This window comes from Zeus faber, assembly GCF_960531495.2.
Source record: "Zeus faber genome assembly, chromosome: 9".
In the NCBI taxonomy this organism is placed as follows: domain Eukaryota; kingdom Metazoa; phylum Chordata; class Actinopteri; order Zeiformes; family Zeidae; genus Zeus; species Zeus faber.
This window is the reverse complement of record NC_137197.1, coordinates 23,944,526-23,971,939: the sequence shown is the minus strand read 5'-3', so window position 1 is coordinate 23,971,939 and position 27,414 is coordinate 23,944,526. Positions and strand designations below refer to the sequence as shown.

General features: G+C 43.5%; 1 protein-coding gene across 1 annotated transcript; it reads right to left on the bottom strand.

Annotated features, from left to right (window-relative positions):
• Nucleotides 1-15: 15 nt before the first annotated feature.
• Nucleotides 16-27,414, bottom strand: pak4 (p21 protein (Cdc42/Rac)-activated kinase 4). The gene is made up of 11 exons (XM_080007490.1): nt 27,286-27,414; nt 8,481-8,708; nt 7,450-7,679; nt 6,386-6,602; nt 5,778-6,011; nt 4,848-5,300; nt 3,697-3,830; nt 2,697-2,823; nt 648-773; nt 389-523; nt 16-208 (listed from the first exon to the last, which is right to left on the bottom strand). Exons 2-11 carry the CDS (start codon nt 8,679-8,681, stop codon nt 53-55), a joined length of 2,013 nt encoding a protein of 670 aa, XP_079863616.1. The 5' UTR covers nt 8,682-8,708; nt 27,286-27,414; the 3' UTR covers nt 16-52.

Sequence of the window (27,414 nt, the reverse complement as noted above, 5' to 3'; positions counted from 1 at the left end):
ACACACTGGCCCGGAGTGGCTGGAGGAATTTTTGTAGTCACGTCGCTGCATCTCATCTCATCCTGTTCTGTCTCATCAGGGGGACGATGCAGGACGGGGGTCCCGCCTTGGTCAGGAAGGGGTGTTTAAGGAGCTCGCTGGCCGGCGCACGCTGGGCGGGGTCGCGCACCAGCATCCGGTCCAGGAAGCCCTTGAGCAGAGGGGAGACCTGAGAGAGGGAGGGAGGGGAACGCTTTTAATATTATATTGATATGACTTGAGGTTACCTGGCTTTAGTTAAAAACCAATATGTGAAGAATACAGCAAACAACTTCAGACCGGGCATCTTGTATCCAGATAAGATGAGACGAAGCTTTACTGAATAGTGAAATAAACTCGGGCCGCCCACCTTGTGCAGGTTCTTCAGTTTTGGGGGCAGGTTGTCTCGGATCATCTTCATGGCTTTCAGTGGCGGCTCGTTGAAGTATGGCGGCTCGCCGTCCACCATCTCTATCACCATGACGCCCAGAGACCAGATGTCCACCTGAGATAGGATGCACAGAGCAGGAGACGCATGTAAAAATGAACACAGCAACAAAGACAAAAATGTGCTCAGGGAAAAGTGGTTAAAAGAGTCAAGTATTAAAAACGAGTGTTTATAAAGTCACCTCTGGTCCGTAGGGCATTCTGGATATAAGTTCTGGAGCCATCCAGTAGGGGGTGCCGACCAGAGACTTCCTTCTCTGGACCTCCTTAGACACCTGAGCACAGAACCCGAAATCCGACAGCTTCACCTGGGGGAGGAACAGGGGAGGGGGGAGCGATGGAGAGAGAAAGACGAACGGAGCCTCAGAACAGCCGGACAGACGCAGCAAACTAAAACTAGTTATGCTGCCAACATGATGAACATTAACGCCGCAGTTTGACAAACGACATCGTTAGTAAACCCGGGCGTACTGCAGGGCTCCGCTAAGTTCAAGTACAGTTCTGAAATTTAATTCATTTCCCCCTCCTTTACAGTCTGTGTGATATGGGAGCTGTATTGTTCCCGATTGAACCAGCAGGATGAATTCATCGTTGTTTTGGCTGAAGTAATAATGAATCAGAAAGATGAACGGTACAAAAAACACTGATGAATAACTCTACACACAAGTCTTTCATCCCACGCGGCGACAAACCACCATGTTTCAGGGGGAAAAAAAAAAAAAAAAAAAAAAAAAAAAAAAGTCCCTCTGACGCACTCTTACAAAACTACTAAACTCTTTGTTGCACATTGACTGTTGTGCAATCACGCGCCCCCGCTTCAGAGAAAAACACTTCAAACACACCGAGACACAGGCGGTGCCCTCACTTCACAACTTGGCAAGAGAGGTTAAAGGTGCAATGTGAAGAATACAGCGACGGATCCTAAGATCTATTAAATCTACAATAAGAACTAGATCTAATAACACTATTATGGTTCACACGGCGGCAACGGGCTCATCATTTAAATTTTAAACTCATTATGAAAAGGGACCTGAGTTAACAAATCGTGGCCCTCTGACACAAGGCTATGTAGTACAGCTATATGTAACGTTTGAATCATAATAATAAAAAAAGAACAACGCAGTGTTGAGGTTGAAGGATCTAATTTTAGTTATTGAGGAAAAGAGAACCGGCAGCAAAACTAAATTAATGTGGTTCTACACACTTCACTTCGTTAGTCTCCCAACATACCGATGGACAGAAAATAAACTGGAGTCAGCCAGAGCCGCCCTTTTAAACATGCTTCTCAAAAGTAACTCTAGAGATGTGAAAGATAATGAACTTCTGCTTTTTTATATCTTATTCTCAGATCAGTGAATTTGTTGGGTGTGTGTATATATATATATATATATATATGGAATAATCAGTCATCAATCATGATTATCAATAATAATCATGTTATATTATGATGCTTTGTTGTTTGTACTAAGTTTAGGTCAATTTTGCAATTGTATTATTTCATAGAGATTGACAAAGCCTGTTATAAATATGGTTTGGTAATATATATTGATAGTATGTAGTGATAATATGCAATGATAATATGTATAATGCTGTGGTATATCCTTATCAGAGAAGAACAAGTGAAAAAGTAGAAGTGACTTAACCACATAATAGATCATTTAATTTCAGATGTGCAACGTTTTACCTCTAATCTGAGACTAAAATACTGAAGAGGTTTCAAATGAGCGATTGGATAATAAATCAAACCAAACTTGCTTAAAAACCGCATGTTGCACTGACCCATATATGAATAAGTTGAGTGCATTCAATTCAACTTGTTATTGTCTTCAGTGCGACAACCACCCAGGCCGGTGCCTTCATCATTTTATGATCATAATCATTTTATCTTCAGGTATAATATCACGCTGTGGCTGGAGGCAGAGTTTCACTTTCTTTTATGGGCAACAAAGGACAGTGGGTCAAACATCATCAGCATGTGACTGGCTGCTGGTGAAGTCTGTTAAGCATCAAATCCCACCTCCTCATCATTGATTGGGGAAGTGTTGCATGTAATTTGCCTCTAACTAAAACCCAACCAGACCATTGGAACAAAGCAGTCGCTGCATCCTTTCAAGAGATTTCACAGATTTGATTATTTTGCATCGCGGCCCGTTTATGTTTTCACAGCCGAGCGAAATCGGTCGATAACAGTTAAAATTTAATAAATATATAAAGCGGGGTGTGCTTCTCACCCTGCCGTCGTGGGTGAGGAGGATGGAGTCGCTCTTGATGTCTCGGTGAATCACTCCCTGGGTGTGCAGCACCGACAGTGCCTTGAGCACCGACAGACACACGGTGGCAATCTGCTCCTCGTTCATCCTGCAGAGGACGGGGACGCAGGGAGGTTTGTCAGGAGCATCGGTCACTGTCATGTAAGGTATTTTCATCTTTTTTATGCTTTTAATTGTCTTTTTACACATTTACATGTTTTAATATTCGGTGCAATATCCTCCATTGAATTTGAAGCACTTATAAGGCAGCCTTTACCCACTTTGCATGTAATTGTTTTAAATAGTTTGTTTCTATTTTATGCATGAAAAGTGGTATATTTGTATAAAATGTATTATTATTATCATCATCATCATCATTATATTTTCTGGTTTAACCTAGTCAATAACAGATACAATGCTTGGAGTTGCACAACACAAACACCTTTGACCTACTGAGGTCAGTAGACTCACATTAATATTTGCATCAATCAATGAGACACTGGGCAACGCTGCCCTCTGGTTGACAACTGTGGTGATTACGCCTCCAAAAATTACTATTCAATTCTTAGCCATCTACAGCAAAGAGGGTGCATTTTCCGTCATGTGTTGTCTTTGCCTTAACTTTAATTTGTTTCAAGCACTTAATGCTCGAGCTGTCACACAGTTTTAGCTGATGACTAACCGTCATTCAAATAATTGCTATCAATAAATTGTCTTTTTTTTGTTCATTTAATGCAACTAGCAAAGTATAAGCCTATAATAATGTATTAATACACATCCACATTCTGAAGAATAAGAAAAAATTGTTTTCCCAACTCACTCAAACGATAGAAGTGTGCCAAATTATTTTTTTGTAAATTAAACAACTTTCTGTATTTTCTTTTGGAAGCGAATTAAGCTCGGTCACGCCTCCTGGAATTGCACCACACAACACATGAGCTTCAAATTCAAACAAGGACATCTAATTCTCCCTCTCTCCCACCTAGTGTGTGTCACAATGTCCGTCAAAGCTCCTCCTTCCAGAAACTCCATGACGACCCACAGCTCGTCTCCCACCAGGTAACTGTTGTACATCTCCACCACGTTGTCGTGGTGATAGTCCCTCATGATCACCACCTGCAGCGACCAAAAAATTACAAAACTCCTTTAAACTCTTATAGTGCGGAAAAGAAGGAAACATCTCAACTCATCTCAAACAACAACATATTATGATGATTTTAGCAGATATCGTTCATCATATTTTTTAACTGTATTCCAACATTTTGAAGAATCTAGACATGAAAACTGTTCCCGAAACCATCCGAGCAGTGAATCGCAGGTTATTTACACACTGTGCACTATAGTCTGTAGATGAGATTAAAATACGCTAACGCTCCATGAACACGTCAAACATGGCAGTTAAACTACCACCTGCGGTGTCTCCATGGAAGCCGTCACTCATCTCACCCGGAACTGACTAAAAATTTCTGCTGCTACACTGGGCGCTCAAGGATATCTTAATCTCACAGTTGACATGAATCCCATGACGCCTAAAATACTAACTGCATCAGTTGACTTTGTACTTGATTAGAGCCGAAGCAACGCCCCTCATTTCTAGGATTTGGTATCAACATTTTTTGGTGCTGATTACAGTAGAACGGTAAAATTGAACATCAACAAATGCAGTGGCATTCGATGGCAAATTTCAGTATCGATTTAATCTCTTCAGCGTCAGTGAGACATAAATAAAATCCAAAAGATTATACACAACGAAGGGCGTCCTGTCGATAGAAATGGGATCAGCGACGGTGGAAGCTAACTTTGAAGAGATTTTCAAAGAGAACGGGAGGATAATGTGATCCCTGTTGCTCACACACATTCATACTCACTCATGCATTGACTTTCCAGTGAATTTAAAATAATATAATTAACATAAATGTTGGAAGAAAAAACATAAATCTTGTTTTTATTATTATCGTTAATAATCTAATAATTATTAGGTGTCAAGGTACCAGTACCGATAATAACATTTATTATCGGTTTAAAGATATTTAATATCTTTAAACCAGTATTTGCTATTGCTAAGGGCTATTGCAATTTGCTAATAATAACAAAAATAATAAGGCAATAATTTGCTAGTGTGTCCTTCTGTACCTCATTGAAAAGCAGCTCTCGCCTCTGCTGTTTCCTCAGGTCCATCTTCTTCACCGCCACCAGTTTGCCGGTGGTCTTCACTGTGGCGATGCACACGATTCCCGTGGACCCCTCCCCGATCTTGATGTAGTGGTCCAGGTAGGTCCGCGGGTCGCCCCGGTCCACCACCATCTGCAGCGCCGCCCGGAACTGCTCGTGGGAGACCCTCTGGGGTTCCCTCTGGGGGGAGCGGGCCTGCGGTGGAGCGCCCGAGGTCGGGGCCACAGATGGGGGTCCGGGGGGCCGTGGGGCAGGGACGCTGGGGTGAGGGGTGTGGGGGTGCTGGCTCACATCAGAGCCCAGGGCAGGGTGGGAGGCATGGTGGGGCTGGGGGTGGGGGTGGCTGATGGGGGGCTTGGAGCCCGAGGAGCCGCGGGAGGAGCCACTGGAGGGGCCGTTGTGGGGGAGAGAGGGCTGGGGGGAGGAGAGAGGACCAGGGAACAACCACAAAACATAACATGACATGACATGACAAACTGTAGGGCTAGATATTGAGCAGGATCTAGCGATTAGATTTATATACAAATGATCACAATTCGATTCAATATCAATATATTTATATTTTATACATAACAATATAATTGAAATTTATATAGTCCTTTGTGACACCTAGAGTAGTGGAGTATTTCATTTAAGTGGAAATTTGTTGCAGAACTTCCACACAAAGTATCGATATGACAAATTTCAAATGGATTCCGAAAGCTTTCTAAGCCAGTCTAACTAAATTGTTCACTGATAAAGAACCAAAAAAGCATATCAAAGGCAAATCACAGCACTATGTAACACAAAACATCGTGGTTAGGTCTCCCCATGTGGCTGACTTTGCTGTGTCGCAAATGTACCGACCCAGGACACTGGATCACCGCAAATTAAATCGGGCTGTGTCCTCACCTGTCCAGTGGGGCTGCGTCCGCCCTCGCTGTCCGTCCTGGGGTAGGTGTTAAACGGCCGCGTGGTCTGCTGGGACGGCTTTATCACCCCCTCCGTCACAGGCAGGTTCGGGGTCCGGATGTTGGGCCCGGAAAGAGGCCTTTTGTCCCTGGGCGGCTGAGGGCTGCCGTCCCTTCCCGTGTAACTGGACTTGGGCCTGCGGTCGCTGGGCTGCTCCCTACGAACCACCGGGTCCTGGGGAAGAAAGGCACGACAGGTCATGAATGGAGGCAGAAAGGCATTATGGGATGGGGAGATAGAGCAGTGGAGGCCAGCCTGGTTTTGTGTAGTATCCCAAATCACACAAACGATTTATATTTAATTAGGCTATTTCACCAATTTGATAATAAATCATAAATACAGGCTTAATTTTACACTTAATCACTTTTAATACTAGGGGGTCAGGAGACGAGTAAAGAGGATGGGTGGTTGGATGGGGAAAGGTACAAAGATCTCATGCTTTTCAGCCAAAATGTGAATTGGAATGTGTCGAAGTTGTGGTGCTGGCTCCAAAACAAAAGTGAAAGGAAAAACAGAAAATGTGTGTTGCGCATGGTTACGCCTCCGACCTGGAGCTGTTCCCGAGGTTCTCTGTCTCTGTGGGGGGGTGGCGGGGGTCCAGACCCCGGTCTGTCTCTTTGGACCCTGCTGGGCTCCTGGCCCCGCGGCTGCTGCTGGGGACGACTCAGGCTCCCGTCGTCTCTCTGGGGCGGACGGAACGCCCGCTGGCCCTGGCGGGGGTCCCCTCGGTCACCCCCGCTCTGTTGGTCTGGTCTGGCTCGCTCTCTGGTGAAAGGCAGATAAACAGAACCATCGTGTGGATTCAACATGGAGAGGTTTCTAGAACCTCTTTCTATTTCCATGAGGCAATAAACAAACAGGCTTGAAAAAGTAACGAAGGAAAATATGCTTAAAAGGTTTGTTCATCACTACTGTCCTGGCAAACTACAATGATCCCGGATGTCAGTGTAGGATTGCTATTCTTAGATATGACTGGTAACACCGGTACCGGTGTTACCGGTGTAACACGGTGTTCACACCGATTACATTACTCGCCCACCTGTCCCCACCGTTTTTTTTAATAGAAATAAAACCCGAAGAAAAACTTTCAGCTAATTTCTGCGCATCAGCACCGACCTTCATCAAATGAAAAAAATATATATATTTGTAAAATATCAAGCATGTCTCTGTTGTGTGCCCGCACACAGCAGAGTCACAGCACAGTCTGCTTATCATGGGAGGAGAGAGGAGGAGGCTATAGGAGACCTAAGATCAGGAATAGATCAGGACCTGTCTCCTTCCATCCGTAATTGGCGCCCGTGTATAACGGTGACACTCCGCGCCGCCAACTCTGTTGTAAAATGTTACCAGTAACACCAGTGTTGTTGTGACGTTATTAACCGGTGGGAAAAAATCCTCACCGTGGAAACCCTACTGTCTATACTACAGTTAGGGAGACAACAGAGAAACTACGATCAGAACAGTCATCATCGCCTACACGTCAAAATGAAGTTATGTTTAACTTTTAGTCATTTTGCTGGGGACCCCCTGGAACCTTCTGAAGTCCCCTGGGGGTCCCGGGACCCCATTTTGAGAACCACTGCATTAGCCTATGAGGAACACCCAGCCCTACCTGTCCTGTCTGTCTACCGGTTGGTAGTGTCTGTGGTGAGGATCTCCGTTCTCCTGCCACCCTCCTCCTCCTCCTCCGCCGCCCCCCGAGGAGCTGGAATCTCTGCGGGGCTGGACCGGGGGGCTTCCTCTCCTCAGGGAGTTAGAGCGCGTCACGGACATGGTGTCAAACTCGTCCAGCAGCCACGTCAGGGAGCCGTCCACACCCAGCTTGCTGCCACGGACGATGGTCTGGACGCAAACAGAGATTGATATCAGTGCCGTGTGGGAAACAAACAGAACCAGCCAGCTGCAGCAGCAGCAGTCTGTCGAACTACGGTAGCTTCTAACAAGTCAACCAAGTTTTTACAGAGGTGGAAAGCAACGAATTACAAGCACTTTGTTACTGTAATTAAGTAAATTTAGTGTACTTAAGTATATCCACTCAACGGTCACTGCATTACATATAAAACAGTGGCTACCACTTGACCACTATTTTTTAAGAGTACAGAAAATCAGCACAAACTGCTGATCGTCGAGGACTAGTTGCGCTTTATTCACAGTAGCACTTTATTCCGTACTATAGCCTCTATTATATCAGGGCACTGGATATGACAAGTACTTTTGCTTTTAAGAGCAAGTGCTTACATTGGCATCATTTTTCAAAAATAACAATTGCCAGATTAATCAATTATGAGAGTAAATAGTAAAAAGTCACATTGAAAAATAAATGCGTGGGATTTAGCAACACAAGATCTGATCTGATCTGGAACCAGTCTATTTGAGCACTTCCTGTATGGTGCCAGATGTAGCGTACAATCCAAAAACTGAGCGGAGGACCCAGACTCACTCTATTTATGGACCTGATACATTTCCACATTCATGACATCCATTGTCTGCCATGCCAGGAATGGCCTTTTATTTATAATTTGTCCGGAAAGACAAAACTATTTGCCATTTCCTTCTTGGACTATCTCTTACGTTTGTTTACAGCACACTCTTCCATATCGAGCCCTAAATCTAGGCACAATATGCAGTTTTATGACCCCTGACCTTGCGTGGCTCTACGGTGGTGATGACTGTGGCGTCGATGAAGGGCTTGGGCCTCTTGGCCGTGTCTTCGATCAGCGACTGCCATTGCCGTGGCAACCCCACAAATTTCTGCTCCTGCTCGTCAAAGTCGGTGTGGACGCGATGCTCGAAGTTAGACGGAGCCGAGATCTGGATACGAGACTTCTTCTTCTTGGTGAACATGACGGCGGCTGGAACCAATCATCAGACCTGCGCAAAAAGGAGGGATGAAGAGGAAGGAGGGGGGGGGAGAGAGAGAGAGAGAGAGAGAGAGAGAGAGCGCTTTGTAAGAATGTTGTGTAAAAGCCATATATCAGTTGGGTGATAATGTGGGACAATCCGATAAAACATTGATAAAAACTTTAAATTTTGCAAAACAACACTTTCATGAAGCCACACCCTCAACTGTCAAGATGTTTAAAAAAAAAAAGAAAAAATAATGAAATGGACAACTAACCCAGTAGCAACTAAAAGAATGAAATAATTAGAGCAATGGACAAAAGGCCTTCAGTAAAGTGAATGTATTACAGTACAATACAGAGGAAGAGAGTGAGAGAGCAGTATGTAGAGAGAAATCCAACAACTCACGTTTGTCAAAGGATTCCTAAATAGTCGACCAAGACTCGCCAGGTGAAGGAATGAGTTGAAATGTGAAATTCCGTTTTGTTTTGTTTTTTTACTTTATTTCACTGCATCTCAACACTGTGGTATCTGGTGGCTGTGTGTGTTTCTACTGAGCAGCAGGAAGACCTCAAAACCACAACAAGCTTATTTCAGTCTGTTGAGTGGCTTTACAGCAGCTGTGACCTTTTGCTGAAGGTCAACAACGGGACGTCAACAATAGGCTCAACACAGGAGTCCCAGTAACGACTTTAACATTTACTGGCAACCACCTTAACATTTAATTGAGGGCAGTCTCTAAAGGAACTCAAATCAAGTCATCAAAAGACAACAGAGCTCTCCCCCTTATTTCCAGAACAAAATAATCCAACTCCAATCTGCAACGTCCATTCAAACAACAGGGATGTTTGCACTGTGGATGGATCGGGTTATTTGCTCAGCTGTGGAATGGTCTCCTTTCAAGTGCCATTTAAGTGTTTAATAAATGTTTGAACTGTAGTGTTTTTATATTAGCTAATGTGTGACTTTCAGGATTTTTTACAGTTAACCTGGACTTCTGTAGTATTTGAGGCCAGCATGATGATGGCCCGCGCACGCACGCGCACGCGCACACGCACACGCACACACACACACACACACACACACACACACACACACACGTTAAGACACTCCCAGTAGTTAAACAGAAGCTTGTGTGAAATCCAGCAGAGAGAGATGTAGAACAGACACTGAGAAAACAATGTGGTGGGGAGAGATGGTGGGCTGATGGGAGTCGAGAAGGAGAGACGAGAAAGACATGGAGATGGTGATAAAAAAATGACTACGTCAAACCACAAAGGGATGACAAACGGCTTTGAAAAGATAAAAAATTGGAACAAATGAGAAGTTTCAGGGAACGAGGGGAAGGTGAACAGTGGGTGAGAGGAGAGCAGGGTGGGTAGCGGTCAGAGGGCATGAGTCATGTTTTAAAGCCCAAAGATCTGCGGCATTAATAAACTCTCTCAGTCGGAGCGTTTCAAGTCCTACAGGAGCCGCCCATGGAGCTGAACAGAAAACAAAAAGTCCTGCCAACAACGTGGCCTCCCCAACAACAAAGAACTTCACATGTGTGAGCCTTGCACTTCCCTGCAGACAGAAAAATACAAAAATATACACAGCAAATATTTATATTTATAATTCTTAAATAAATGAAACCACAGAAGCTCAGGGAGAAATAACTTACACGGGTCCCCTTCACACATGGTATTGTACTGTTGCTTGCAAGCTAGAGCTACCTTACGACCAAGTAAGGGACATTTAAGTACGAAACATATTTCTGTCTGTACTTGTCGCACATGGATTGGAAATAAAACACATCTATTTATGAGGTCAAGTGCAATCCAATCACCCGAAACAGCACGCTGGAAATTGTTCATGGATTGCAAACTATCCTTGACACCAAATTACAGTGTGTGTCAGTCAGAGTAATAAGTACTTGCAGAAAAGGAGGAGATTATAAAGATGAATCATTCAAGATAGAAGTATTCATGCCCATTTTGCATTATCATCTCTACATGGCCAGTTATCAAGACTTTGTTGACAACAGAATAGAGTTTGAATCAGAGTTTAAAATCGAATTATCAGCTGATAATATATAATTATAATTATATATTATCAGCGCTTAGATGTAAAAAAAATTGAGTGCTGATTTAAGGCAGTGGGAAATCAATGAGGGCTGCAAGACGTGGTTGTGGGGATTTTAAAAATGACTTCATAGAGCACTATTAAACAATCATTTAATTTAATCATAGGATGAGGCCTGCTATTGGCAAGATGGAAACAGTTGGGGGTGTTTGTCTTTGGCCTGAGCCCAATGCCTTATTGAAAACACAGGGAGCTCTAACAGACAGTAAATCACTATCTCAACTTGTGTCAAGCAGGGATTACGAAATACTTCACCAATCTGAAATTCATAAACAGAGGTCTGATCGGAATCAAGGGTTGTGGCTTTTTAAAATCTTATAAGCATTCTCTGCTTTCCATTGGTATCTGGAAATCTGTGCCTGAAAAACTGTTGACCGGAGTGAACAAACGAAAGGATTTAAATCTTCAAGAAAGAGGCCAGGAACCCAGAAGCAAACTGATATCAAGACGTCGAACCGAGCTGAATTCACCGGCTGCACTGAACATGAGTGATCACTCCTGCTATTATTTGAAACTGTTTGTTAAGATGGATGCAGAGCTTAGCAATATAATGTGAGCACGGTGACCCAATACACCATAGTTTACTGCTGAGTTTGAGAGTACAACTGTATTTACTTTGCGATAAAGTCGCAAAATATTACATAGAGACAGAGCCACAGACAGGTTGTGATAAATGCTGGAGTGTTGTCAGCGGTGGGTGAAGAGACACGCAGAAGCAAACAGGCCGGGAGACAAACACAAGTGAGGCACAACTGCACCTGTTACAAACAGGCTTACAGAGAGACAGCCGGACTGGTGAATAAGACAGAACAGGTGAACCCCAGGAAGACGGACGACAAGAATGATCGATGGCTGCAGCAGGTGCACAGACACGCCCCTGGAGGAGCGGCCAATCCGCCAGACTGCTTTCCAAAACAGGGAAATAACAGGAGAGAGGGAGGAAGAGAGAGACGAAGACACGGCTGGGAGAAAACAGAGCTGCGTCCGAAACGGCATACTAGCACACTACTTTAATATAATACTGTACATGTCTATCTGTTGCAGAAGAGCCGTTTATTAGCACTGAAGATTGAAACATCATTCAGTGTAAATTTGCCTGAACCACACCGACCTAATTCACATTGTATTTCTTGCAACATTTCTACCATCGCTTTAAAATCCCTATTCAATTTGGATGGAAACATGTGACTGTGGAATCACATAGGCAATTTTATGGTTTGAAAAAGATTAAATCTGCTCAAATAATTGCGATCAGGCGGTTATATAATAATGCGACAACGCTAGTGTTAGCCGGATATAAAACTACATCGTAAAACTCATTCCTACTTTTAAATCTCCATCAATGAGCAGAGGGTCCATTAAACTTCTTGGCCAAGCATTTAAGCCAGAGCTATACTTTACAGTCAGCTCAGAGCGAAAGAGAAGTTAAAAAAGTGCCCCTCCCCTCGCCGGGCAAAACAAGCAGATCACTCCCAGAACAAACAAAACACTCCAGCTACCAGCGATGGCTCCCCTCCCTCCCATTCTCTGCTCCTCTGTGTCCGCTTGCCCTCAATCGCTCAACCTGCTCCAATTCTGCCCTACACCCCTCGCTCAGTAACTCTTCTCATTTCCCCCTCTTTCTCGCTCTCTCCCCCTTTCCCCTCCATCTCTCTCTCTTCCATTATCTCCCTCGTTCTCTCCCTCCCGTGACAGACATGGCTGTCTGTCTGTCTGTCTGTCTCTACATTCCACCAGCACTCCACGTATGCCTGGGTGAGCAGGGAGAAAGAGTACCCTGGCAGAGGCAAAGAGACAGGCTGATGAGTTCTGGGCCGTGGCTACCGTTCCCGAGCCCGGCCAGAACCCATTGAAGTGCATGGGTGGTCCGGCGTTGGAGGGACGCGGTCAATCACAACAACACTGTACCACTGCATTAGAGAGGAAATTAACCTTTATTTTGTCCACACAGTGCTGGTACGCCAAATACTTTGCTATCCACCCTTAACCATTTAGTGATCTAGGTTTCACTGACACCATGTTGTCTTCAAACAACATAGGACCTCTGGTGTAAAAGTGATGCCCTGCCAAACTGAAAGGTTAAAAATGACAACATTAGCAGCCCAGACGTATGGCTTCCAAACGTCCTTGTAATAGTTGCACAGCCCTTTATCGAACACACCACGAAAGTCTCTATATATAGATGATGGAACGACACCATTGTCTGGAGACTGTAAAAAGGTGAGCCATGGCCAATACACACCATTTATTTCCTAAAATTCACTATAAGCAATGTGCTCCATTATGTCATGTATAAAACATTATCATTAGGACTCAAGATTAATTGTGGGGAATTGAGATGCTGTATACAAATGGTATATTAGCAGTAAATTGACAGCTCTCAGCTCAGTCTTACAACTTCCTGCAAACATGAATCAAACCACAATTTCCCCCGTGTATAAAAAGTAAAAACAGGACTAAATCGACCTTGGTTCACTAAAATTGAGAAATTAGCAAGTCCTGGAGAAGCCTGAGTTCATTAAAAAACATTGAGGGGGACAGCTTTTTTCAATTGGGTCTGCCAATAAGGAGATGTAGATGGGTGGTCTGGAGCAGGACAGGCTGAATCGGCCCGAACAACACTATTCTGCTGCATTAGCATAGAGCAGCACAAAACACTTGCGGTCTCTTGGGGGCTTGAGATACATGGCTTCAATTTCCAACCAGAATGAGTAGCCTCCCGATGTGGTTAGCAATCAGTGTGTTGGAGGTTTCTTCAGACGAACAAACTGTTTGAAAAGGGCTTCATGTATTGTATTTAGCCTTCTTTACATTGTTATACTCGCAAGAAAATACAACCATTTTAACCTTTTTTTTCATGTTTTTTTTTTAAACCACACAAGAGGGACTTTTGTTTTTCTGAAGGAAAATTAAAAGGACATAATGTTGGGGTTCCTCTCACACTTGGTGGTTAAAACATTTAGAATAACTGTTTAAGTTATTATTATTTAAGTTAAGCTTCACTTTGTTTACATGCTATATTGTCATGCATGGCCCCTTTGTCGAATAATAATTTGTGCCCACAAACCCAGATTAGGGCCTGTGTGCCACATTTGGACCACCACAGCATTATTCCTGGGCCTCAGAAGGTTTCGCGCTCGTATTCAGTTGATTCAGTTTGATTGTTAGAGGCAAAAGTTTACACTTTTCTTTCATGGAAGGGTGTGCCGTGGGAATCAAATAATCTATCCTATAGCAAATATGCACTTGTATTTTCAGTTTACTTCATAACAAAAACAACTGCTCACATCATTAAGCTCACTGCTCATAAACAATAAACACTTTAATAGGGAAATTAGGATTTCCCTGTTTGAAAGGTTGAACACCCTCTTGTACACGCTGAAAGATTGATGGGGGAATTATTACTCGGGAAACACCTCTTCAGGGTTGGTCTCAATGCAGAGCACATGCTTCGCACATCTCTCTGCACTAATGATTTTCTGTCTGTGGAACCAACAGGGCATGCCTTGCATAGCTATGTCCCCTGCGAGACACTGGCAACACTCAGAGCTGCAAAGGACAATGTCAACACACTTCAAACACCCAAAACAGATCTAGCTGGTGATAAGTTTGAAATATGCCTTGGAATAGCTTTCCCCGTTGCCATTTATTCAAGCTAGTTAAATTACTTCACCAGAATACAATTCATCCAGTAATTGAAAAACGGATTGAAGAGATGCACAATGGTCTGATAAAGACATCCAGTTTATTACTACTGCTCTAAATTCAACAGCTGCTGAAGTGGGAGGGTGGGCCGGCAGCACCAACTGCTGTTATTTCCATACTGCCTCAGACAAACTATTTGAAACAAAAGGCTAGGAGTGTCTAAACAGTCCCCTGAACACGTTGTTTGGGTGCACTGCAGAATCTGTTGGAAATGCCTTCAAAGCCCCGTCTTTCATTTTATCAACAACAGACAAAAAAGCATTGGTCTGTGTTAATGATATGGACCAAGTACAGATGTTTAAAGCATTTCAATGGTCTGATTTCTTTCCAACAAAATCAGGAAGTCACAGAATAGCAGTTTAATAGACCATTATGTGACTCTGCTTAGAGCATCTGGACCCTTTCAAACCAACTTATCTAATACGAGTTCGAGTTCAATTTGGACTGACAGAGATTCAGGAAACACACCAATTAGTCAGCTCACCACAAGGGTCCTTATGTAATCCATCCCCTTATCTCTGGTCATCTGGCTAACACCAAGAGGTCAAGGTTCAAAGGCCTGCAGTAGGATAGGCCACCAAAAATAAATAGCCTGGTTTGAGTTCCCTTTCTGAAATAGATCCATATCACATAGTTCCTTTTCCTAACAGAAAATGCTTCAGGGGGAGGATTTTAGTCGACATTTTCCTTAAAGAGATCCGCATCACAGGGCTGCATGTGTTAAAATTGACCTTCAAAGTAAAACTGCATTCAGTTATTTTATATTTGTTGAGATCTCCTTATTATTTTAAATGCTTACATTTAAATGAGCACTGCATAAGAATGTGATGGCTTAAACAAATCAGCTTTTATTAAGGGTCTAGTTATTTATAAGTCAGGAGCAGGTCTGTTTAATTGTGGGAAAAGGTATAAATACAGTATACACTATAAAAGTATTACATTCTGTAATTAGAGCTTTACTTAAACAAGGTCTCCCCAACACTAAGTGTCACTTGCTAGTCTGCAGACCACTGTTAGAGAGCCCTAGTGACATATTGCAGAAATCAAACAGAAGCATGTTTGATTTCTACAATACCGTAAAGCCTAAAGATGATTGTTGGTGACCCGCCAATGCATCTGGTAGAATGGACAAGTTACCAGCTGACACAAAATACACTTGCCTTTCACTCTCGGCCTCCTCCACTCTGATTTAATGCGGATTCACTTTTAATGTCATCAATCCCAGAATGGATCCACAGAATTGCTCGTCATTGTCGTTGCCAAAGAAAAATAATACAAGCATTGAGTGAGCCTGGGTCTGAAAATAGAGAAGTACAGCTACATAAGGTGATATGCAAACGAAGAGAAGACTATTCAGGTTACCACTGTTGTTATGGTGATATACATTATCTGGTCAGTGCTGAGTCAGTGGTGATAATTAATAGCCTGTCATCAGGCACGCGCGCGCGCGCGCACACACACACACACACACACACACACACACACACACACACACACACACACACACACACACACTTTTTAAAGTTTTTAAAGTGCTGTGCAAACACAGCACGTGACCTTGGAGCGACTGACTGCTGCTATAACTACATCAGCCTGCTCACGACGCCCAGTCGCTGTGTGTGACAATTCAACGTCAATATTGCGACGCGAGGCTACATCTGTAAGACATTACAGTAATTTAAGAGTTTATAGACTTTCTAAAACTTCCCGGGAAACAGCCCATGGATCCCTCTCCTACAAATCAGTGCACACAACCAAGGAAAACACTGTGATTATCATTTTGTGAAGTCAACCAAAATGTTGGATATTATTAAAGGTGTGCCAGCAAAACAACTTAATCAGTCGCCTACAAATTCTAAAACGTCTGTTTCTGATCATTATAGTATAAGATGGTGATGTTGACGGTCTCTTCCTTTTCTCCAAAGTTTGCCCTTTTCTTAGTCACTTGAGCTGGTGGGGATATGTTCTTTCCATTCAGGGTGCTGGTGACTTTAGTGAATTTCACGCTGCTTATGTCAAATTCATTGCGGTTGCCTTTCGCTTCTTGCACGTGCCTGATCAGTGCGTTCCTGCCAGGAAAGGCGGACCCCGCCACCAGCAATAACATACTGACGAGCCCATGCATAATACAAATACATTGAACGGCTGTTTTTTTTGGGGGGGGTTTTTTAATGAAAAGTATCAAACATGGGATTTTTTTTTTTTTTAACAAAATAACCTTACAGAGAAGGGAAAAAAATAAAGAAAAGGGAAAAGAAAACAATCGCAGCGAACAGGCGCCTACTCGTTTTAGAGAACGTCTAGAAGGGGAGCGCCGATCTCCCCTGACATGTGTCACCACTTGTTCCAGGGCCGATGCCGGTGGGATGGTTTACCATCAGCTGCTCCTGTCTCCAACATCCACATCCAGGAGTTGAACAACAGGACAGCGGGGCCACGCCGCAACACCAATACCCTCACTCGTTAGACACACGGGGCTTTGTATTCGGCCCCAAAACAATAACCTTCTTATGTTTGGGTTTTTGGGGTTTTTTTTGTTGTTTTTTCTTCCCCCTGACTGCCAGTTAATCCCGGCTGCTGGAGATCACATAAAGTCCTTTCAAAAACAGCCTGGAGTGACTGATCACAAGCAAACGGGGTGCTGCGGGATACTCACGCTAATGACGATTCTGCCTTCGTCCGTCAGAGAAATAATAACAACAACAAATAAAAAAAACAATAATAATAATAATAATAATAATAATCCTCGTGCTCTCATGTCTCGAGCGCTCGCGCGAGCAACAACGAGGAAACGATCCGAACCGGCGCTGCAACGAGGAAGACCCCCCCCCCCCCCCCCCCCAACAAAAAAATAAATAAAAAGTTATTTCTGCGACGCGATGTGAACGGACACTTCTCACCATTCGGATGAAATAAAGTTATCGGTGCCAGGCGACCAGACTCCGGCCGTAAAACGGAGCTGCCTGACCTGAAGTGCGTCGCATTCCGATGGTTTCAGCCACGGCGGCCCAGTATCATGACGTCACCGGGAAGGGCGCCACGCCCCTGAGCTGAACCTGGCGCCGCGCGAGTGTCCTCAACTTCACGCTCGTGAGGATTTTGATAACTTTTGTTGAGACTTGTTAATATTAATATTATTATTATTATTATTATTATTAATTATAATTATTGTGACCATTTTAATAATAATATTACTATTATTCAGTCAAACATATTTTACAAGCGCACCGGTGATGGGAGAAGTACTCGAGAGCTTCTACTTCAGTAAAAGTGTCTCTAGTAAAAGTAATATGTATTTAACCTATTACAAGTAATAACAGAGCCGAGTGTACATTTTTAATCGGCAGAGGGCTCATGCAGATCCTGGTTACAACAACAGCCTGCATGGTGTCAGTCATTAACAAATATATACAAATATAAATCCGGTGTCAGGAATGTAGTGTTGAAAATGTAGTATAAATATTTTGCTTCGAAATGTAGTGGAGTAAACATTGAAAGTCTCAAGAGCTGAACACGCCGAAGCTGACTTTTCTCCTCTTTTACCATTTTGTGTATCGGCTGTGAAAACGGAGTCAACGACAAGTGACAGCCATCAAATTCCTCGCGTTAGTGGAAGCGTACTTGGCCAATGAAGCCTGATTGTGGTTGAGTTGCACAATACCGCACCTTGTAACAGCTGAGAGGCAGAGTTACAAACTAATGCTATTTATAACAGTCTGATTAAGACAGGCTGTTGTGAAATGTCACATTTTCCTGCTAATGTGAAAAATAATCTATGACCGAAGAGATGATGGAACACTGCAAGGTGATGAAATCACAATACTAAGCAGGGGTTCATGAATGTACAGTAGCTAAACGTGAATGTAGGGAACTGTAAGCGGCACAACTCTTTGGTTCTGTATTAAAATGAAACGTACACAAAGGAAACGGTGATGAGCATAGAACAAGCATTTGAATGGAATTTCCAATCTGTGAAGGAAGTTTGTTGCCGACGGTTCCTCGGACATTAAACACAACCTAAACACTGTAGATCTGCAGGGGTGAACATTTTATCTGGGAGAGAGAGGAGTTGGACAAACATCCATAGAAATTAAATAGGATATCAGCGCTAATAGATCTGCTGTTGAAAACTTCTAATAAACTTGTTTTTGAATACACAGGGGTGGCTTCAGGGTCATTTACAGAGAATCTACTTTACCCTTCACATTTTCTTCTATATTTTACATTCAATACATTTTTGCTGGTCTCCGCACAACATTTTATTCAAGGCAACTTTGACAGGACACATTACAGGCATAACGCTGATCCATATAAAAGTGAATATAATAATAAAGCTGTTAACGCCACTCTACAAACTACTCATGCTTCAAAGCCAATGTATATAATTTGTTCGTGATTTTTATTATTTTTGTAGTGTTTTTAAGGGGTAGAGTGTCTTGTCAAATTACCTAGTGGCACTTCATCCATACCAGTCTTGAGTCAGGCCAAAAGGCTGTCATGTCTGTACTTAAATGTTTACCTTACCAACAGACTTTAATGTGTCCGCAAGAAATGGACCTGTTAACATTCCCTACGAGTATAAATACAGCAGGAACAATTCCACTCGACACATCAAAGCCGAGAGCACACAGACCAGCCAATCCCGAGGCTCGGTTCAAACAAAGTATGCGGCGCTACAGCCAATCATGGCCAACTTCCAGGAGCAGGTTATGGAATGTTGAAAAGGTCAACGATAAAGGAGGCAGAGAGCACAGAGAAGGAAAACACAGCGAACACAGAGAACATTTGATGGCCGGCGAACAAGAGCGATATTTCAGTAACTTCCTGTTTGACACGCTCAGAAATTTGTTTTCAAGTTCACAACATGAATCCAGGTTGATGGCTGACGGAAATATAATGGGACAGCGCTGGACAACTGAAACAATGTTTCGAACCCAATAGTTAAGAAAGCAATTACCATTTAGAGATCGAAATGATGGAATTTGTATTTGAGCAGAATGGATTAAAGGGCGATTAGATCGCTATGTGTCGATGAATCAGTCCGTTTCTGATGTCTTAATATTCTAATTTAGGTGTTTGTGCCCTGAAGCTATACATACATTCAGTGAAATGAGGAGGTTGCACAGTAAATAACCCCAGGCGATAAACTTGTCAATTGAGGGGTTCGAAACAGTGTGCTATGCGCCTATGTGCTCCAAGCTACAACTTCGGTGTCACACTCAGAGCAAAGCTCACTTTTAACAAAACTGGAAACCACTGACTGTTGTTCTGTAGCCGAAGGACCATCATTACAGGGGAACGTCATGCTGTAGGACCCAGACTGAGCTGATCCATGATTTACCACAAAAAAACATCAAACATCATAACAGACACACTGCAGTTATTAGCCCACTCCTGTGTCACAGCATAACAGTCGGTCAACATGCTTCCAGACATGACGTCACCAAGGAAGATTCTAAAAGACTCTGAAGGTTAGACAGAGAGAGAGAGAGAGAACAGCTGGGAACATGTGGGCAGGTGAATCCTAACAGTGTTGTCATGCAGGTGGAGAAGAGCAACGCATACCGTGCCTGCTGGCTGACTGAACCTGCCTCTCCATAATCCTGGACAATGTTTATTTTTTTGGTTTAAATTTGGCTGTGCCGTAACTATGGGATACAACATGCAGTGTTCTCTCTGGATTCTAAAAGCACTTGCAACCAGAGAAAACATTTGAGAGGACACACCGTGTAATTCGGCAACGTGACCTCTGAGTGTTGTAGTGTTACTTGAAGGGTCCCACAGGGACCTTTACTTGGTCTTTAACTGTTTAGCAGCCATATTTTGCCACTCGGTGATATCATACGCAAATATGGAATTAGCTTCCATTGTTATGCTGATGACACATGCCCCTAGAACTAACGAACCTGCGCAATTGTCGTACCCTAGAGGCGTGTCTTGCTGAAATTGAACAGGATGTCTTGTGATTTCTTGCTTCTCAACTCTGAGAAAAATGAGATGCTGGTTATTCGTCCTGCCGGACACAGGCACCTGTTCAAGGACACACCTCTGAACTTGGATAGCTGTACTATTCCCCAAAGTAGCTCAGAACTGCATTCTTTAATCTTCGCAATATTGCTAGGATACGGCACATTCTATCCGTGCATTTGTAACATCCCGCCTAGATAACTGTAATGCATTGCTTTCTGGCCTTCCCATGTCTAACATTCTTATCAAAGCCTTCAGTTAGTACAAAGCGCTGCAGCTAGAATCTTGACCAGGACTAGTAAGTTTGATCATATTACCCCAATGCTGGCCACCTTGCACTGGCTCCCTGTTTACCTGAGATGTGACTTTAAGGTTTTGCTACTTACCTTTAAAATACCACACGGCCTAGCACCTTATTGCACTGATTTAGTGGTACCTTATGTATCATCTCGAGCTTTTCTGTGGTCCCTTCTCAGGGTTTCTACCCTTTTTCCCCAAAATAGTTTTCTGGGAGTTTTTCCTTGCCAAGATGAGGGCTCAAACCAGGGGATGCCGTTCATTTCTATGTGAAATGTGGGTTTGTGAAGCCCTTTGAGACTGTATTGTGTTTAAGGGCTATATAAATAAACTTAACCGGACTTGCCTAGACAAATTACAGAATGATTAACCCCTTCAAATTCTTAATTCATATTAATCACTATGACAATTATCCAAAACTCTATCTTTTAGTCCAGCCACATTGAAACATCGCTAAATTCCCTGAATAGGTGCAGTATTAGAGCCAATATTGGGACCACGTAATGAAATGAAACCACAAATCCAATAGGCCCAAGTATTACATGAAATATACTGATGCTCGTAGAAGGTAGACGCTTGAAATGCATATATAAAAACTGCAGTGACTCCCCCCCCCCCCCCTTTTCTTTATTTTATTTTTTTAGATTGCCTCGAAGCCTGTATTAGCTATGGCCTGGTCCTCCATCTATTCACTACTGCAACTCTGGAATAAAACTCCTGCCTCCTGTCACAGAACGTTCTAGTGTCACACGAATGCAGAAACGTAAACAATAAACCACAGCCTTCTATTCGCTTCGTCTCCCACAACAATACAAAAACACTGCCATTCGTGACAGTTGCAACAGCTTCAGCGAAACGTGGCCACTACCCAGAATTCCCTCTTTTAGGTCTGTTCGAAGAGAGAGTGTCCGTCAGAGATAGTGATTGTGATGTATGTGTGTGTGCATGTGTGGGCACCAGTGTGTACTCAAGGCTTCTGTATCAGCCAGTTCATACAGGTCTTGGCTTGATAGTGCTGCCGTGATTGAAACGATTGCACACGTCAACAAGAACACAATCGCTTGCTGTGTTTGTAGCGACACATATTTCATTATACGAGCAGCCTGCGTGACTAACCTGAACAGATGAGCCATGGCTAAAGACACACTGGCAGTCCCAGCTCAACATGGGACACAAGACGCATCAGTCTTCATTAAAACACAGGATACAATTAGGGTTTTGTCTTTGTTTTATAGTCCATCATTTACACCACAGGATCTAAAACACAATGTGGAGTTAACTAGTACCTGTCAGGTTATAATGACAAGATTACACAGCAGTCAGTGCAGAGGTTTTTAAATGCAAACCGCTTGTAAACACATTCACATCTCAGGGGTTTTAAAGGACGATTGAGCCAGAATTTGAGCAGTAACATTTTATGAAATAAAGCTATAATAGTTTCAAAATTCCAAATGCCACCATCAAATGTTGAAATCATACCCTCAGTGTGTTGTCAACTTGTCCAAAAAAGTTCTGGACAACAAAGGCAGAAACAACCTGATATCCACATCCTGAGAAAAGCTGACAAGCTACTGGAGGTGGATTGAACTGAATCAAGGACACGTCTCGATAACAGCCAAGTGTGAGACTGAGCCCATTATTTATATTTGGCTGGAAAACATCTGCCTGCAGCGCTACAAAATGCTCTCCTCACACCCTGACTGAGACTGAGACCTAAGCAACTCCCCCTCTTAAAGAATAGGCCCGCTATTGTTGTGATGTTGTACTTTCTTACTGTTCACTCTGTGTGGTTGCCTCTGTTCCTGAACACCTACAGGGCAGTGTTGATGTTGGCCGCCATGTTCATTCCAGGGGGGGGGTTTATTTTTCTGGGCCTTTCCCCCTCATTCCACAGCAGAATCATAACGCACGGCTGATACGCATCTCAGGGTCGGTTTTCTTTCGCCCCCAAATCCCTCCACACTCAGCTTGCTATTCCACACCCTGCCTTCATTTTATTTAATCTTTCCCGTCAGCATCCCCCTCAGTCTGCCCCACAAACACACTTTTCGGTTTATTTTGAAATGTGTGTGTGTGTGTGTGTGTGTGTGGGGGGGGGGGGTAATTCGTCAATGAGTCGGCCCGACGATGTCTGCTTTTCATCACAAACTCCTTTTCCTGCACATTATTACAAGCCTGCATGAATGTGCGTGGTGAAATACTAAATGTAACGACAGAAACAAGACAGTAGGGCCATATGGAAGATTTTATCATCACACAAAGACTCTGGTTTCCCACCAGACGTCCCTCCCAGGTTACTGTTCGCGGGGTCGGTCGATAATTAAACACTACTGTCTTTCAGTGGAATTATATCATGTAGTACTGGCATTGCTGTATCATCACCATTATGAAGTTCTGATTTATGGTGATAAGATTTATTATCTCATGACATCAAGGGGAGTTTGAGGCAGTTCCATTTCAAAACTAGTTTACTCGTTAACATCGTCCCTCGGTGTGATGAACCTCAGTTGGGTTCCTGTTCAATTTAATCGAAGATATTGCGATAGATATGGATATTGTTAGTTGTAGTTATAACTAAACCTGATGATACAATCTCTCACATCACCACTATCGCCCAAACAGCTCAGCTCTGCCTTTTCTCTGTGTGTTGTGCTGCTCGACCGTGCTGCTTTTTGCCAGACACTAGCCAGACGACTTGCTGGTCTCCTCTCACGCTCTCTCCAGAGTCTCAATAAACACACAGCTTACCTGCCAACGGGGAGATGTATCCTCTTTGATCCCCAAAGCCCCCCCCCCCCCCAACACACACACACACACACACACACACACACACACACACACACACACACACACACACACACACACACACACACACACACACACACACACACACACACACACACACACATTCCATTCCCCCCTTTCCAGGCATTTGCCATCTTCTCCTATGAAATCAGATCTTGGAGGAAGATGAGAGGATTTCGCTGTTGTTCTTTTCAGCGCTGCAGGTCAGCTGTCCCTCACGATCTGCTCACCCTCTCAAGGTTCCCGCAGCACTGTTTTCACTTTCAGGGCTGAAACAATTAATCACGTAATCAATACCGCTAATGTATTATGCTGGTGTAATAAACAATGAATCAATCAATAGGAAATGTATCAAATTACATTTTCATTTTCGTGAAAATCAAATAATCAGTCTCGTGCTCCGGCGGGTTCTCCCCCCAATAGGAGCCTTTCTGTGTGGAGTTTGCATGTTCTCCCCGTGCTCACATGGGGTTTCCTCCATCTCACGTCAGTAAGGACCCCCCCAAAAACATGCACACATCATCGTCTGACCAGCGATGGACACTCATCACCTGGTCCCCGGGCGCGTCCACGTATGCTGCCCACAGCTCCTGGCTGTGGCCCCGGAGGAAGGACAAGCCAGGATGGGTTAAATGCAGAGGCCTCATTTCACTGGCCACCATCCAAAGCATGTGCATGTGTGTGTGTGTGTGCAAGCATGTGTTGTAGTGTGGTGTGCTGTGTGACAAATAAAGATTGTTCTGTTCTTCTTCTGTTTGTGATGCATAACATAAATAAAAACAATATCTGGAATTTTCAACTTGACTTAAATATGAATGCAGTGAGTGAAAGAAGCGGCAACTGCCGTCTCATGGCAGATCATGAGCAAACAGCAAGTTTGAATATTTATGAGTTGACCCGCAAGTAAAAGAGAGCTGCTGTGGGATCTTTCCCTAATCACATCCAGTGAACAGCCTGGGAATCGTCCAGTGTGCATGGTTTGTTTGTTTAGACTGAGGCAGGTGTGCAACCAGAAAACAGACTGGCTAGCATATGCTGCAAAAGGAAACCACTGCAATAGTAGCTTGTTTAGAATAACAGTTTGAGAACAAATAAACCCCCGAGGAAATGTGAAATAATACTGGTTTATTGTTGATTTTGTTAACATTGTTAAAACTACTGACAAGCATCCACTTCCAGCTGTTTGGAGCCTGTTTCTCTGTAGCGCTGATGTACGGACGTCTGTTACCTACGTGTAACCGTGTTGAAAATACACAGCTGGCCTTCATTCAACTTGCTGCCCAAAGTGATCCTGTGAAACCTGGTTTGAACTTCTCTGATGTTACTAAGCAGCTCTTGTGTCACCAAGAAGCTCTTTCTCTGCATCAGTTTAAGGGCTGTACCCGACTCAGAATTTTGTCAGTCCAATCGGATTTGGCTATTCAACCCATCACTGGCGACTGCCCGCGACCGGCGGTTTTATTTTATGTATTATGGAACGAAACAAGGGCATATGGAACGGTTGGAACAAAACCGTGCGTAATGGGGAGACTTTCTCTGTTTACTCTCTATTCGATCACCCTCTCTCCACGTGTTATGCAGAGAAAATAATCTTAACAAGTCTACGAGTCGTTCCTCGTTCCTCATCCCCACACTGTTTGTTAGTTGTTTTATTTGGAGGAACGGGGCTCGGGTCTCTGTGTTGCTCTCCGCCATCGGGGCGCACGGAGAGACATGTCTGGGCCTGTTTGCAGACGCGGATGATTCACAGATAAAAATATCTTTGTGATTCCCCTTATTTATAATTCCTCCCTAAAATGTAACCCTGTGCATTTCATAAGCTTCTCCTGTAATTGTAATGGACACTGACTGAAGACAAAAAACGACTGCTCAACTTGAAGAATCTTAGTCAACTGATGGGTTTCCGACTGATGAGTCAACTCGTCGACTTTCAGGGGGCAGTCCTAATCAGTTTAGATCTAACAAATAGACAAGCCTTTCAGCTAGGCTAGGCTCTTGCACATCTCCACCTACTCACAAAAGAAAGGAAAGTTTCATCACTCTCCCTTGATCTAACGCCATATTGTTTGGATAGAAAGTAAGCCAATACCTAAGTCAAGCAAAGAGACCACACAGTGCTCATCTATCCTGAGGCACATTCATTTCCCATAAGATTTGACAAACTCTGTTGTCACCACCCCTGCCTCAAAGACAACTCTTTGTCATCCATCCTGGGACAGCAGGGAGAGAGAAATCCCCTTCTTACGATACACGAAAAAGTGGCAGCAGAGAGGACCTTGCCACATATCAGCAACAATCCAAAAGCACTAGAGTGTGGCATGCGTTAGACCCTCATGCTTAGGCCATCAATTTTCTAGCTGGGTTGACCTTTGAAAGCAACATGTTATGAATGATCTTGATGCGATGACTGTGTGTGTATGTGTGAGAGAGAGAGAGAGAGAGAGAGAGAGAGAGAGAGAGAGAGAGAGAGAGAGAGAGAGAGAGAGAGAGAGGGCCCTCTTTGGCATCCTAGGAATGCGTGGGATGACCAGAGCCAAAACTCTCCTGACTGATGGCACCCCATCCCTTTGTCAGTCACTCTCTCCATCATCACTCACGCTCACTCCTTTCCCCCCTCCATCAATCACAGTACACACAAATCTAACTTGCTGCTTTCTCCTCAGGTCGCACAAGCCTGAGGCAATAACAAATGAAGCAAAAAAGGATGATGGATGAAACCGTGTAAATTTGCTCAATATGATCTGGGGCCAATGAGAGACTGAGTTCTGTTCAGCTCAGAAAGGACTCGTCTCCAAGGAAGTTTTGCATTGACGGTATTGCATAAATCATAACATGAGTTAACAACCTTCAGTGCAAAAAACATTTAATATTTGCATTGTCACAGACAAGATTCAAGATCAAGATTTATGATCTCCATTTGTCACATACAATCCCCCAAGTACAGTGCAGTGCAGTGAAATAAGGGTAAAACCCCAAAGGTTGTACAAAGTCAGGAGATAATATTTGGATCATAATAAATCAGAAAACAATAACAAATATATCCATCAATAGACACAACAAGAAGAAAAAAATGTTTGTATATGAATATGTGTTCGTACAGTGGTGCAATACAGTTTATATATACATATATAGAACAATAAGTATGTAAGCATGTGAACGATGAAGCTGACAGAACTTCGTACATACCAACATACAGTTTGATCGTGGGTATTTCTTGCATATACATGTTTGTTTTCTTGTTTATATATTTTTCTGATTTAGATATTTTAATTACATTTACCCCTCCTCCGCTCCCTTTGTTTTGCACAGCCCTTGGAGTTCGCCGTTCATCACTTCACTGCACCCTACGTGTATGACTGCATGTGACAGATCAAAATGTTGATTCTGTTGGATTTACCATAAGCCCCCGCCCGGCTTAGTGGGGGGTTAGACACAGAAAACCGAGCCGGGACGGGACTCTGCAGCCCGGGGTTGGAAGTTTGACCAGCGACTCGTCCATCTTCCCACCACTTGTATGAATACACACCGTGACCTGGAGGTCCCAGCTAAGCCGAGGAGGCTGTTTTTGAAACGTTTAGCCACATTAGCCTCCAGGCAGCTAACATCGGCTCAACTCACATAGTTTTTGCTTTGCCCGGCTCCACTGGACACAAGCTAGTGCGCTAAACTAAATGAAAGTAAACGTGAGATAACCGAAGCGCATACTCACTCCAAAACCCCTCCGGTGAACTTTTGCGATGGCGCCGACGTGAGAAATTCAACTTTCCTCCGTCGATCCTTTCCGAGGCGGCGCAACTTTAAAACAACCTGTGTAACATTAGCCGAAGTCTCACTTTCC

Bases quoted from the DNA above. Each gene is read 5' to 3' on its own strand.
- pak4 (XM_080007490.1), bottom strand. From the start codon at position 8,681: ATGTTCACCAAGAAGAAGAAGTCTCGTATCCAGATCTCGGCTCCGTCT. The intron at 7,680-8,480 runs GTCAGGGGTCAT...GTTTGCGTCCAG, and splicing joins CCACCGTAGAGCCACGCAAG to ACCATCGTCCGTGGCAGCAA. The intron at 6,603-7,449 runs GTAGGGCTGGGT...GCCTTTCACCAG, and splicing joins CCGGTAGACAGACAGGACAG to AGAGCGAGCCAGACCAGACC.